At 36.0% G+C, this 15,000-nt stretch overlaps 1 protein-coding gene across 2 annotated transcripts in view; it reads right to left on the bottom strand.

The window, feature by feature from the left end:
* The window catches only part of EML4 (EMAP like 4), a 143,312-nt gene that overhangs the window by 53,025 nt on the left and 75,287 nt on the right, over positions 1 to 15,000 (bottom strand). Inside the window, exons 5-8 of one of the 2 annotated variants that reach the window (XM_088026405.1) lie at positions 14,732 to 14,860; positions 13,826 to 13,851; positions 13,597 to 13,629; positions 1,130 to 1,253 (exon numbers count right to left, since the gene is read on the bottom strand). In XM_088026405.1, the coding sequence (XP_087882531.1) occupies positions 1,130 to 1,253; positions 13,597 to 13,629; positions 13,826 to 13,851; positions 14,732 to 14,860 (312 nt within the window). The remainder of the gene's footprint in view (positions 1 to 1,129; positions 1,254 to 13,596; positions 13,630 to 13,825; positions 13,852 to 14,731; positions 14,861 to 15,000) is intronic. The other variant, XM_088026406.1, reaches the window with a different exon arrangement.

The raw sequence follows: 15,000 nt of genomic DNA, 5'->3' as shown, positions 1-15,000 counted from the left end.
ACTAGGAAACTGAAGTCCTGCCACTATCCAGGGTGCAATCCTGAGTTTTTAATGTGCATAAATCTTAGGTTCCTCATTCCCCAAATACATATTGAGTTCCTAACATGTGGCAGGCACAGGCTGAACATACAGTTCTGAACAAAACAGAGGCCTGTGTCCCTGAAGCTTATGCTCTGGCAAAGATGACAAAAACAAACACCAAATACATCATTAGAAATTGTGGAAAAAGTAACAGCATCCTAGGAGAAAGCACAGAAGGAACGCCTAATGTAAATGGAGAGAAAGTGAAGAGAGGGATCAAAAGAAGAGCTGAGAAAATGACATTTATGCTTGACCTAAATAATGAGTAAGATAGCCAGGCACAGTTTGGTAGGCAGACTGTTTATTAAAGAGTTGTATAGAATTATAGGATTGGTGAGTTTTCCCAAGCTAATTTCTGCAGAAATGAGGGAATGAATGGAAGGGTAGGGGAAAGAGCTTATAGGAGAATGGAGGCAGAAAGCTGAGTTCAAACTACTAGCTCCATTCTGCTTCATGTAGTTTCTCAAAGGTTCTAAGAGAAAAATTTCTAAGTGAAATGAAGGGAGCTCCTTTATGTAGTCATTTTTTTTACAAAGTCTGGCTGAGAAGTTAATTCTGGAATTAGAACCAATCTTGTTAATTTGAGCTCTTAAAATAATTTATATCATTTCACAAGTTACAAAATGCTTAACTGATGTTTCCTTATTTAATTCTTACAATAGCTCAGTAAAGTAGGAGTTATTAACCTCTTTTTATAAGGGAAGTAAGGTTCATTGGGGGTGGCAGAGCTGAGACTCAAACACTAGTCTTCCCATTTCAGCCTAACGCCTTCCCTACCACACTGTAAGTAGCTGCCACAATGTTCATACAATACCACTTGCCCTATTCAAAGATATTAATTTGGGTGGTTTTAAATTGCTAATACCAAATATATGTAATACGTGAAGGATGAGAGGTAAGATCTCTTTACTTTCTCAAGTGGTTACAATGTTTATTACATTTATTTTTTTGTGTGTATAAAGACATTTTTGATAGAGGTTAGGTAAATGAATTTTTCTTAAACTAAAGACAAAGCAAACAAATTTGCTGTCACAGTAGAGAAGGATACACCCACTCCAGTTTCAGCTTCTCAGGAGGCAGTTCTGTTCTGATGTCATCATAGTTTTCAACATCAGAAGGAATGAACATTGTAATTGGCCGACCTCGCATAAACATTTTAACATATTCTCCTTCTGTTAAAACACAAGACAAAAGTTAAGTCAATTTTCTGAATAATCATAGAAAAGTGGATTATTAAGGTGATATAGTAAGAACAAGACAAAAAAATAGCTAGTTCAGAGTTTTATTCGTTATGCATAATTATTTTTATATAAAGACCTTGTCTAAAACATTGTAGGAAAAAACTACTCGTCATTTCCTTAAATGAGAATAACTATTTTCACATTAAACTAAACTAAACAAGAAGGCCAAGAAAGCTGAGGTAGAGAAATGGAAAAAAAACTAGGATGAAAGTTTTTCTGATAGTTGAAAATAAAGAGATTATCAGGGCAGACAACAACCATGTCTACCATACTACTTGATCAACCTACTAATTTTTTTTTTAAGATTTTATTTATTTTTTGAGAGAGAGATAAATGAGCATATGAGCAAGCACGAGTTGGGGGACGGGCAGAGGGAGAAGCAGGCTCCCCACGGAGCAGGGAGCCCAATGCAGGACTCAATCCCGGAATGCTGGGATCATGACCTGAGCTGAAGGCAGACGCTTCACCGACTGAGCCACCCAGTCGCCCCAACCTACAGATGTTTAATGAGACATACAAAAAACATGGCCTGAGACTACACCATGAGGAGAGGAGTCATAGAGCATCATAAGTCAGGATGCGGAGAGAGGACAAGAGCTCTGCCACATACACAAGTACAGCTGGAGGGGAAAGAAGACCAACTTCCCTCACTTCACGACTGTCCCAGCGATCGGGGCTGGGTCTAAACAATTCAATTCAGTTACAAAACACTAACATTTTTAAGACAGTGCTAGGAAATAGTTTCCTAATTAGCAGTATAGGTTCTAAGACATCTTTTATTTACTTAAAGCAATAGTTGCCTATAAGATCTGCAACAATCTAAAACTAAAGATGTTAAAGACAAGTCTAGAATCAAATCAATATTTATTGCGTATCTTTTACAAAAGGAAACAAAACTTCACTAAGCAGATGAGATTGTTTCTTGAAAACAAAAACCAAACAACAACACCCATCCTCGGCCTCAGCATCCTAATGACCTACATATAGATAAGTTTAGTAGATGGTGACAGTGATGGTGAAATGGCCACAAGAAAACCTAAACAGGAAGGAAAAAATAAGGGACTAAGTACAAAAGCATAGCATGTGTCTAGCACTTACCAACTTGTTTGGCATGATATGAAAAAACAGCAGACACAGACTGAAAATGTGATCATCAACCAGAGGCTGATACAACTCTAGGACCTCTAATAATGACCTAAGCTACAAAGGAGAATACATAATTCAATAGTTTATATAATGAGAACCATGGAAGAAGGAAAGATAAATTACTTGATGAACGTCTGCAAGTATTTGTGCTTGTTATGGGTGAGAAGTTCAAGTTATTTTTATTATTATTACTCACTTGTGCTTTGCCTCATGGTTAGATCTAAGAACAGGCTAAGACCTCCCACACCACAGTTTTCAACACCACATGATATAGGTCTTTATTACTTCTGGATCTAAGAGTGGGCTCTGCTTCCTGATGATTTTTAGCATTGCTGGACTTGAGGAGAACTAAATGATTACCAGTTGCAACTATTTCTCGTCTGCAATCATCTTTATCAGCATCTCCTTGTCCTTTTTTGTATAGTTCACTTTCTCATAGGTATCAATTTGTTATATAATTTCCCTCATTTTTTTTTTTTTAAAGAATATAAATGCTTGGGGTCTCTGGCTGGCTTAGTCAGTAGAACATGTGACTCTTGATCTTGGGGTTGTAAATTCGAGCCCCACATTAGGTGTAGAGATTACTTAAAAATAAAATCTTTAAAAAACATATATATAAATTCTTAGAGGCAGATATCCTGCCCTTTGGAATTTCCCCCCAGGATCTTTGATCGGAGGCATATATCATAAATGCTTTCTGGATGAAAAAATAAAACTATTATAGCAGATGTCTCCACCACTTAGAGATCAGATGTCCAGCCAAGGGAATGGGTTTAGGAATACTGGTATCAAAGAAAACAAAAGTTCTCCTTTGCTAATAGAGACAGCTCAGAAGACCATATTGCTCCCTGTCAATTATCCTTTATCAACTATTCCTTTCTCCTTAGCAGCACAAGCAACTAAGTAAAAGCAAAGAAACTATCTAGTGCTTGTCAACTTTTCCAATATAAAAATGGCAATGCATGTCAGGATGAAAACGTTCTGTCTGGAAATTGGCAGTATATATGTTAAGGGCCAAATATGTAATCTAGGAACCTATAACAATTCCTGAGATTGAGGAAGGCAATATATCATAGTGGAAAGAACATGAGCTTTGGGAAAAAACTGATCAAGATCTGCATTCCAGCTTTATTGCTGACTAGCTGTATGACTCTGGCCTCATTTTCCTAATACACAAAATAGTACTACTACTTACCACCTGCAATTATGATTCACTAAATAAGACATTACACTGTAAGGGATAATATGAGGTCCTCAACAAGTATTTATTCCCTTCCCTTTGAGAAGAATTTGTACCATTCTGAACCCTGTCTAGGAACTGCTTATAATACGTGATTTAACACACTATAATATCTCTTCATAAGCTTTAAATCGACTGTCCATAGAACAGTATGTATAGGCAAATAAGCTAGAATTCTATCATGTAGACTTTTTAAAAAGATTTTATTTATTTGAGAAAGAGAGCAGGGCAAAAAAGAGCACATGAGTGGGGGGCAGAGGGAGAGGGAGAAGCAGGCTTCCCACTGAGCAAGGGACCCTACATGACCTGAGCCTAAGGCAGATGCTTCACTGACTGAGCCATCCAGGAGCCCCTATCATGTACACTTTAAAATGGGCCACAAATTGACTATCTACTGGTGCACACAGAAAATCCAAAATGAGAGCAGGGAGAATACAGGATGATTAACTGGGACTCTGGGACCACTGGCACACTCCATGCTCATGTCAGGGAGGCAGTAGCTAGTTAACTCCATGAAACGTGTGGGCCTAGTGTTGCTAGATACTCCCTTTTTTTTTTTTTCAAGAGAAATGAGAAATCTAAAGTTTATTGTTATATCTCCCAATTCTTAAATATTTAATCCTTGTGGGGAAAAAAAGGGAAAATACCACATGAAAACACACTTCTGGCCTGCATACAGCAGTCTGAGACTTTTCTTTGTTTTTTAAGAGTACAGTCTTTACCTTGGGAATCAGGTAAAAAAGAGTCTCTTTTCTCCTCAACCATTGTTGAGTATAGATTCTCACTGCAAACTTGTTCTTGAGACTGTCAGACTTCTTGACCTTACAGACAAAGGACTTAACAGTCCATTTGTCTGTTTTGTCCCAAAGCTACTTTCTGGCTGTTCTCACTGTAAAACTACAGTACCATGAAAAGTCAAGAAGGGATGGGCCATGAGACCAGTCAAAGAAAATTATGAGATGTTATATTTTCTGGTGGTCAAGAAAAACAATCTGAGGAAAAGAAATTACTAAACTATTTCATGATAATTAGTAAACACAGTTTAGAGCTTTTCAGTATTCAATAATAAAGCTGCTTTTTAGTGAAATGTAATTAATCTCAACATTTTATTTCTTACTTGGCACTGTAAAAATTCCTTCGACTAAGTGGTAGGCTATACAGTATAGTGGAGAGAATACAAGATTTGTGATAAAGACAGACCTTGGTTTGAATTCCAGCTTTACCACTTACAAGTTTATGTCAAATAAAAAAAAAAAGTTCTAAGACAGGGAGGGACGGAGGGGGAGGGGCAGAGAGAGAAGGAGAATCTCAAGCAGGCTTCATGCCCAGCGTGGTCACAACCCTGAGATCATGACCTGAGCCAGAATCAAGAGTTGGAAACTTAATCGACTGAGCCACCCAAGTGCCCCTAAATATTCTTAATTGAATCTGATCAATGATAGCTTAATTATAAAAAAAGAAATTCTGTGGGATACTGTTGATAAAAATACTATAATCAATCCCAAAATACCATTAGTTTGTTTCTCTAGACACATACAATGTGGGAACTCATAGAAATTTAAGAGTTCACCTAGTCCAACCCCCTACCTGTAGAGAAGGGGAAACCAAGGCTCAAAGAGATCAAATGAGTTTTTAGACTGTGTTCCAAAATTTTATGATTTAGAACTTGTGAAACATTTTTATTCTCAAACTGTGTTCTAGACCTGCAGCATCCAAAACAATAGCCACTGGTTCTGAACATTCAGAATGTGGCTAGTCTGAACTGAGATATGCTGTAATTGTACAATACAGATTTTTAAGTCTTAGTATGAAAAAAAGTAAAATATGTCAATGACTGATCACACATTGAAATGATACTCTGGATATACTGGGCTAAATATATTAAACTTAATCTTACCTGTGTCTTTTTACTTTTTAAAATGTGGCTATTAGAACATTTTAAATGACACGTGTATTACACATTATATATTCTATTGGATAGTACTATTCAGACAGTAGTAAGGTCCTCAGAAGTCCAGTTACCTGACAATACAGCTTACTTATAATCCAAATAGAAGCCTGAGCTTTAGACCCCAATAGTAGGAAATCAGAGAGTACAAAAGAAGATGTTTCTGTTCTATTATCTTTGGAAAGAGTGAACACCAGGCAGAAATATTTATTTATTTATTTATTTATTTATTTATTTATTTATTTATTTATTTGAGAGAGAGAAGAGAGCAAGAGCGTGCACAAACGGGAGAGGGAGAGAGAATTTCAAGCACACTCCAAGCTGAGCACGAAGCCTGACGCAGGGCTTGATTCCATGACCCCAAACTCATGACTCAGAGCTCATGACCTGAGCCACAAGAGTCAGATGCTTAACCGGCTGAGCAACCCAGGTGCCCCTAGGCAGAAATCTGAAACACTTGATGTTAACACTTTCCTTCGCTGTCCTTCTCACTGCTAGCACTTCCCCTTTGGTCTGCTCTTGTTAACTCAATCTTCTACTTTAGCATCTTCCCTAGGCCGTCCTATCCTGCAAAGTGCTCCAAACTGCAAAATGACCTTCATATTCCTTAATCCAAATTTTCTGGGACAGTTATCTAAGGTGTTCTGAGAAAAGCACTACTGCTGACTGGATTAAGGAATATGAAGGTCAGCAATCTGATTAAAGGAGGTTGAGATTCAAGAAAGTAGCTACAGGTGGGCTTATTACTGTCATTAGTGTTAAGAGTTGATTAGCAGTTACATAAGACTTGGTTATGTCTCTGTTGTAAGCTCTTAAGAGGCTAGGTTCACTTCTTTTATATCTTCATTGTGCACCCTCACCCCACTCCCCCTGCCCCTATGTAATTAAGAATTCAGTAAAATTTACCAGTCAGTAGAAGTCTGCCTATAGAACAAAGAAAATTAAGGTAGCATTTTACTACTTGGTCATATTTTTCAGACCTAGGTTTTTGTCCTAGCAAGTAAAGCTATGTAATATTTGGCAAGCACCCCAACTAAGAATTTTTTAAATCTGCAAATAGGAGGGTTAGATTATATCCTTCTAAATTCACACCCCCTTTTTTTTACTTGGGGATCTACATTTTACCGATTTTTATAGCTAGACCTTTGAAAAGGGGTAAAATTTAGACTTTATTGTACAAATCAAGTTACTTACTCAAAGTCCAAAGATTCTTACAGATTACATTGTTTCACTGGATTTCGAAATATTAAATTATTATTACAATATAACCGGATCATTAAATAGGACCTGAAATCTTTTGAGAATTTATTCTTCACCTTTAATGTTTTATTAAATTAAAGATTTATTTCAGAGAGAGAACAAGCACAAGAGGAAGGAGTAGAGGGAGAAGAAGAGAGACTCCCAAGCAGACTCTGTGCGGAGCGTGGAGCCCGACGTAGGGCTCGATCTCACGACCCTGAGACTTGAGCCCAAACTCAGAGTCAAAACTAAAGAGTCAGACGCTTAACCGACTGTACCACCCAGGCACCCTTATGTTTTATTTTTTTAAAAAACAACCCGAGTCAAAGCAAAATGTAAAGATTTAATAAATCTGGGTCCTCAGTACACAGGTGCTTGCTGTATTATTTGTATATATTTTAAGAGTAAAATATTTCACAATCTTTAAAAAGTTTAAAAAGCTTATTAAAGTAAATAATCAACAGAATGAAGGTGGCATATGATTTGCTATGGTCTTTTCTGCAATCTTGGTATGTATCACTGATCAACTGTACCTCTTTTCTGCTAAGCCTAATAACAAGTTTCAGAATTCTTTTCCAAGTGCTTCAGGAAAACAGTAACAAATGACCGAGTAAGAAACACATGTGGAGTCTAACTGCCATGGACAGAGTGGATTCCTAACTATGCTTGAGGAATGGAGATTTTTCTGGCTAATTGCATTTTCTAGTTTAGATTTTTAAAAAAGCTTATGTCTATGGGTGGTGAAAATAGAGTACGGATGAAGTTTTTAACCAGAATAAAATAAATATGCATAAGACGAGGATGTTCTGTTACAAAAAGTCATATTCTCCACGTCCAAAGGGTTCAGGCTGGGACTTTTTTCAGCTGAAGATAAGGAAAAGAGGATGTCAAGAACACATATTCTTAAAAGTTGGGACTGTTTATATTAAAAAAAAACCCGGACAGCCTTTAAACATTTTAATCTAGAAGACTGTTAACAACAACATCAAGAAATAAGACTCTCTGCTTCATAGGACTTTAAAAAAAAAAAAAACAAACAACAACCACCTCCAACAGAGAAAAGGTTCTCCTGTCTGGTTTCCTTTCAAAATATAGAGAATACATGGACAAAGCCCAGATCCCTAGGGATACAAGTAATGTTTATGTTGCCTATTTAAAATGATCCAATATCTAAATTTCTCAAGTGAGTATATTTTTTGGAAGTACAATACCTGGTTTCCTGCCTTTTCTGCCTGTTCACACTAGAACAGACTTAAAGCTAGCATTCTTCTTCCTAAATTTAGGAACTGCAAAGTTTTGGATACCATCTTAGTAACAACAGGGATAAAATCTATCTGTAGCTCAATTAAGGGCTTTTGGCTTTTTTGGTTTGTTTCAAACTGCATACCCTCTTAGCAAGTATATACTCCCTCTCAGTAGGTAACACAATATACAGTGTCAGTAGAACACTGCTATCCTTTGTATTCTTATAGATAAATTTTAGCTATTCTTTCAGATACATTGCTCAGTTTACGGAAGCGTGATCAGGTTTTAGGACAAAACATGCCTGGAGCCAACAAGTCAGAAAACAACACATGGCATGAACAAAAGCACCTACATTCAAATTCTTTAAAAGGTAAATTAAAAGCAAGTTAGTTAAGGTATGGGGAGCTGTCCTCCATTTTGTTTGCTGCAAGAACGAGCTTTTAAAAGTTATTAAGAGAAACTCTTAGTGACATCTAGTCTAAGTCTCACTGTATGTGAGGAAACTGAGGTCCAAGGTCTCAGAGTCACAGGCAAAACTTTATTACCGGATGAATACGGTTTTTTTTTTTTCTTCATAATTTCCTTTGGCAAATTCCTAACTCATGCCCATAATTTCAGTCCTTTAGGATTCTGATTCTAAACTTTGTATGGTGCAGGTCATTTCACCCCTAACTAGGTCTCATACCTCTTATTCTTGCCCTCTTTCTGCCATAACACTTTACTCATCTTTCCTAAGTGAGGGGCCTAATGAAGCTTCTGTTACTTAGAATGAATCTGTATTTAATAAATGTAATGATTAGAAATACAAAATTGTATGTGCACTATAATCAATGACCTCTTTGCTGGCCCTTAACACAGAAGAAAGCTCTTGCCTCAGGGCTGGTGTACTTTCAGTTTTCTCTGCTCATGAAATTCTTTTCTCCAGAGTTCCATATATTTCACTCACGTCCTTTAGGTGATTCGATGTCACCTTATCAGAAATGTCTTCCCTAACTACTCTATGTAAAATAGCAATTCTCTACTCTCCTCATTCTTTCTCAATATGTATTACCTCCTGACACATTAAGTATTATTTTTTCTTATTATGTAGAATATAAGTTCCACAGAGTGCAGAGACCGTAACTGCTATATCCTCAAGTGCCTAAGGGCAGGGCGTGACAAAATAAGCACTCAATAACTATTTGTTAAAAGAGTGAATGTTTAAAATGTGTATCTGATAAAGAACAATAAACATATCAGAACTATAATGGCTGTTAAAATGACAAGATTATTCAGGTTTTTTTCCCTTCTCCAATTTTGTAAACGAGTTTAGTATTTTCAGATTATTTGGACAACTGTTTTGGCTACACCAAATTATTGAGGTGTTTTACACAGTATATATTTCAAAATGACTTTTAAAGTATTTTTTATCTATAGTCATTTTTAGACAGTTAGCTAGTATGAGACAGTTACTTCTCAATTCTCTAAGATATTACATTACAATAACTGATCTCTCATCTAAACACACCTATAGTTCCTGCATGGATCTGGTAGTTAAGCATGAATGCATCTAAACTTAGAGCAGTGAGGCAGCACTATGAAAGGATGTAAGAGTGTTATATGAGGACCGATGATTTTTCCTCAATTACGCATATTTCTCTCCAGTAGGGATCTGAGTCATTCAGGCTCTCAACATGACCAGACAAATTAACTATGTACTAATTCTAAACAGCAGAAGTTTAAGATGCTACAAGAGAAAAAGGATTTAAGATTATTTAAGCTTGGAAAAAAACCCAGTAACGTGCAATAATTTGAAGACATTCAGGTTTTCTTCTAGAAAGGACATATAACACTTATTTTCCTTATTAAAAAAATATAAAATACTTGATTACCATAAGGATGAGTTTATAGGCTGTACTAATTTTATTACAAAATTTATCAGATTGTTACCTATTTTCCCCAATAGATAATTTTATAAAAGGTGCTTATAGTCCCCTAAGTTAGCTCAAAAAACTTTTATCAGTAACTTATCAAATGAATAGTACTGTATTAGAACCTAACCACTGCATCTAACAATGAATAAGCCTATAGGAAAACTTATTCACAGTTTAACCTGATGTGCTAAGTCTTTCTCTTGCAATGGGAGAAGAATCCAACAGAACTAGAGAGAAAAGTGATGAAGGGAGGTTCATGTTTCAGGGACCTGAGTGTAGGTAAAGACTGAACTTGGTAAGAGTCTCTGGTGATATAACTTGTCCTTCCTCCCACAGCTAGCCTCAGACTGTCCTGTGTACATCCCATTCCACTCCACCTCCTACTGCTTTCAACTACAATTCTCTTCCTTCTGCCTCAGAACCGAGCAGAATACGCAGTTTTAGAGCTCTTCTTGTACTCTACTGTGGCTGAAGGATACAGGCCCTTCAGGTCAAGCTTTTTCTGCTACCACTCACCTAAATGTACCAAATGTAAATAGTCTTCTTCCCAAATCACAAAAGATGGCTTGGAGCAAGTCATACTTGTCATTGTCAAAAAAAGAGCTATAGAAATTAATAAATCATATTTTTAAAAGATTGTACAAAAATGATAGATATTTTGGATTAATACCTAAAGTATAAGAAAATGTGTTGTAAAATACGCCATGCAAAATGAATACAAATTTTAAAAATATATCTACATCTTATATCAAATGAAGATAATCTATTTAACGGTTATCTTTTCATCCTATCCCACATATTTGAGTGCAAGATTTTATTGTCAAGATTCACATACATTAATAACTAAAATTTATTTGGTACTATGTGCCAGGTACTACATTTTATTATCTTTAATTTTTATATTAAGTCTGAGGGGTTATGATTGTCTCAATAATGAGAAAACAAAGACTTAAGGTAAAATAACCTGCTCAAGGTCACACAGCTAAGTAAATGGTGAAACTGGTCTCTGGACTCCAAAATACACGTTTAAACACTGATACTACGTTGCGTGCTACACATCTCTACAAGTAGATTAAGTCTTATGGAAACTGAAAAACCAAAACTCTTACTCTTTTCCACACATCACCACCACCTCAAACGTTCCTCATTTTACCAAGCTGCTCAAGCTATTCTTCATAGATAGATCTTGCTGTTCCTTATCTCCCATACCCTACCTATCTTATCTCTTAAACCATCTAGATCCATCTATTTTCTATAGGCTCTGTCTGAATTACAGTTAGGCCTCAACTACCTCACAAACTGAAACATAAGAGCTTTCTATGAAGGTACACTCTGGTGAGAGAGTCTATATCCAGACAGAATATAGCAGATTAAAGTGGAAAAATAACAGACTCAAATTCCAAAAATAAGGCTTAATGCAAGCAACACCTGACATTATTAAATTCCAACATCTGGGACAACCTTTTTGAGTTAAAAGTCTTTTAACAGAATTTATTTTTCTATATCCTTTTCTAGCTTTTTATTTGATCCTTCTTCCTAGATACTGGTTAAAACCCTGCTTAGTGATGCTTCTGTAGCAAAATCCTTCCTTCTTAAATACATTTATTTGTCTGCTTACCTGAATAGCTTTGAAAACTGTCACCAACACAACCACTCACTTACTATATACTAATCTTATGTTTTTTTTCCCTTCCAAAGAACACACCACAACATGAGAAAGTGGCAGGCAGCTCTATAAGGATCTTATAAAACTTGAGCTCTTTAGCAAAATATGTAATAATAATAGCACCATTTTATAGTTTTACAATGTTTTCTATTTTTAAAGTGCTTTCTTTTTTTAAAGATTTTATTCATTCATTCATTCCTTCTTTTAAGATTTTATTTATTTGGCAGAGAGAGAGAGAGGGGGGGAACACAAGTGGGGGGGGTGTGAGAGGGAGAAGCAGGTTTCCCACCGAGCGGGGAGCCCAATGCAGGGCTCGATCCCAGGACCCTGGGATCATGACCTGAGCCAAAGGCAGACGCTTAACGACTGAGCCACTCAGGCGCCCCTTAAGATTTTATTTATTGGGGCACTTGGGTGGCTCAGTCGGTTAAGCATCTGCCTTTGGCTAGGGTTGTGATCCCTGGGTCCTGGGATAGAGCTCCAAGTTGAACTCTCTGCTCAGGGGGGAAGCCTGCTTCTCTCTCTCCCTCTGCCCCTCCTCCCGCTTGTGCTCTCTCTCAAATAAATCAAATCTTCTTTAAAAAAATACATATTTTTTTAGAGAACACAAGTGAGGTGGGGAGAGGGAGGAGGAGAAGCAGTCTCCCCGCTTAGCACAGAGCCCAAAGTGGGGCTCGATCCCAGGACCTGGGGATCATGACCTGAGCTGAAGGCAGACACTTAACCAACTGAGCCACCCAGGCGCCCTAAAGTGCTTTCATATACATTATTTCATTCTTCAGCAGTCATGTGAAGTAAGCTTTATAGGTACTATTCTCAGTAGAAAACTAAGACATTGTCATTTTCCCTAGATAACAAGGCTATTATGCAGAAGAGCCAGGACCAAATTCTAGACAGAGACTCTCCATTCACAGCTCTATTTATTGCTACCCCTATTTTTAAAAAAATGTTCTGATATATAATAAGAATTGTCTTTATAAATAAAATTTCATTGTTCCCTTTCAACCATTACTTAAGCTATTTGCTTAATTATAAAAGAGGGAGAAGGTATAACCTAACTATAGAATGACAGCAAAAATGAACTTCATTTAGAATTTCTATGTAAAAACAAATGATCCAAAGATTACAAATATTTTTTTATTAGAATAAAAAATAGTAAAAATCCATAGCAATCAAATTAATCTCTTACAAAAATTTTAACCACATTGTATTTAGTTAATATAATAACCCAGAGAATAACTATGACACATAGAAATGAGCTGTAAAAAGCATGCACAGAAAGGACATGCTTTCATTTAGAACAGCATGCTTCAATTAAATTTGCAGGCAATCTGAGGAGAATATAAAACTGATGTAATAGAACTTACCTACTTTGCAAGTAAATTAAATACAGATTTATAGAAAGTCTGTTCTTTTTTGGTCAGAACAAGCCAACAACAGCAAGTAGCCAGAAATTACAATTAATATAAAAGAAAAATTCAAGAGGAAATGGATCTGCTAGACTCATTATATATTCTTAGCTTCAAGAAATGAGTGATTATTTGCAATGAGGTTGGCAAGACAGGAAATTGAGTTAAAATTTATCAATCTTTTAAATGGCTTTTCTCAGTACAACTTTTATTGTTTTTTTAAAAAGGGGGGAAATTCTCTTTAGTATTTTATACCTCTTTGTAATGTATTTATCTCTACTGACCATGAATCTTCAGAGCTCACAGAAATAAAATGGACTTTTAGAAAAATAGTTGGATTCACCAGTCCAAATTATCCTATTTCTCGTATTAAGAGGAAAGTCAGATAGTATAAATAATGAAAAGCCAAATAAGAGATCCAGGAAGAAATTAACTTAGAAGGCGACCAACTGTGTAGCTTATTCTTACCTTGGTTGTTTTTTTCACGGGTTGACATTTTTGCTGGTTGAGACAAAAATGACATATCTTACAATAAAAACTGGGAATTTTTTTAAATGACTATAATAAATGCACTTCTCTTTATTATGAGCTAATAAAGTACAGTGAATGAAAATAAGTCAATATTCTTAACAATTAGCAAAAATTTAATTGGTGTAGAAAAGCATAAATTTTTTTTTAAAAAGGATTTTTAATTTACCTTGGTTGATGATGACATCTTTATGCCTACAAAAAAAATTCAAAAGATTGTTATAATTTTACTTGGCTTATCATTAGAATCACCTAAAGAATTTGTAAAAACTTCAATGTCTTGGTCACACCCAAGATAAATCTTTAGAAGTGAAGTTCAGACATCAGTATTTTCAAAAGTTGGTCACTGGTCTCAACTATTAATATATACTTTTTTTAAAAAAATATTTTATTTATTTGACAGAGAGAGAGAGAGAGCACAAGCAGGGGAAGTGGCAGGCAGAGGGAGAAGCGGCTTCCCACCGAGCAGGGAGCCCCAGGGACCCTGGGATCATGACCTGAGCCGAAGGCAGCCACTTAACTGGGTGAGCCACCCAGGCACCCCTATTAATATATACTTTTTAAAAAATATTTTATTTTTTTGAGAATGAGAGAGAGCACAAGCAGGGAGGAGGGGCAGAGGGAGAAGCAGGCTCCCAGCTGAGTAGGGAGCCTGATGCAGGGCTCGATCCCAGGGCCCTGGGATCACGACCTGAGCTGAAAGCAGATGCTTAACTGACTGAGCCACCCAGTTATATATGCCCCTAATATATACTGTTTCATAAAACAGTATTTCATAAGATATCTAAACAGTGAAAGCATAGAAAGAACTTGCAAAAAACATTCAAATCTTAGGGGTTTAGTTAACATTAACAGGAAGATAGTTTTCTCTCTTTTTGTACACTTAAAAAGAAAAAATACACTTAGAAGAAAAAAAGATAAATTATAATATAGATTTTAAAAATAATGATCCAAAGCAGGCATATAAATGTACATGCAAGCATGACAGTCACAGAATTATTAATTTTCAGATATAACTAAGAAAGTGTAATACCAATTAAAAAAAAAGTACCACAAAAAAAAGTGTAATACCTACTTGTCTGTACTTTTTATAACTTTTGATATTAATTTTGATGTTGAAACTGCTCTCAATAATTTATTACGACTCTCATCTGAATTTTCCCATGAATTATGTGACTTTTCAACTGTAGGTGGTCGTTTTATGCTGGAAGAAACATATTAATTTCTTTGAGAAAAATTCTATGAGTAGCAATGACATGTAATTGACAGCTTAAATAGAACATAAAAGCAGCAAAACATTTCCTTAAAGCTAATCCAGAAAAGAGAAGGAAGGATTAGTTGAAA

The sequence above is a fragment of the Eumetopias jubatus genome, unplaced genomic scaffold, assembly GCF_037043125.1.
Source record: "Eumetopias jubatus isolate StellerSeaLion01/CBP00866 unplaced genomic scaffold, mEumJub1_p1.0 scaffold_9, whole genome shotgun sequence".
NCBI classification, from domain to species: domain Eukaryota; kingdom Metazoa; phylum Chordata; class Mammalia; order Carnivora; family Otariidae; genus Eumetopias; species Eumetopias jubatus.
Note: the sequence above shows the minus strand (reverse complement) of the source record. Positions and strands in the feature narration are given on the sequence as shown.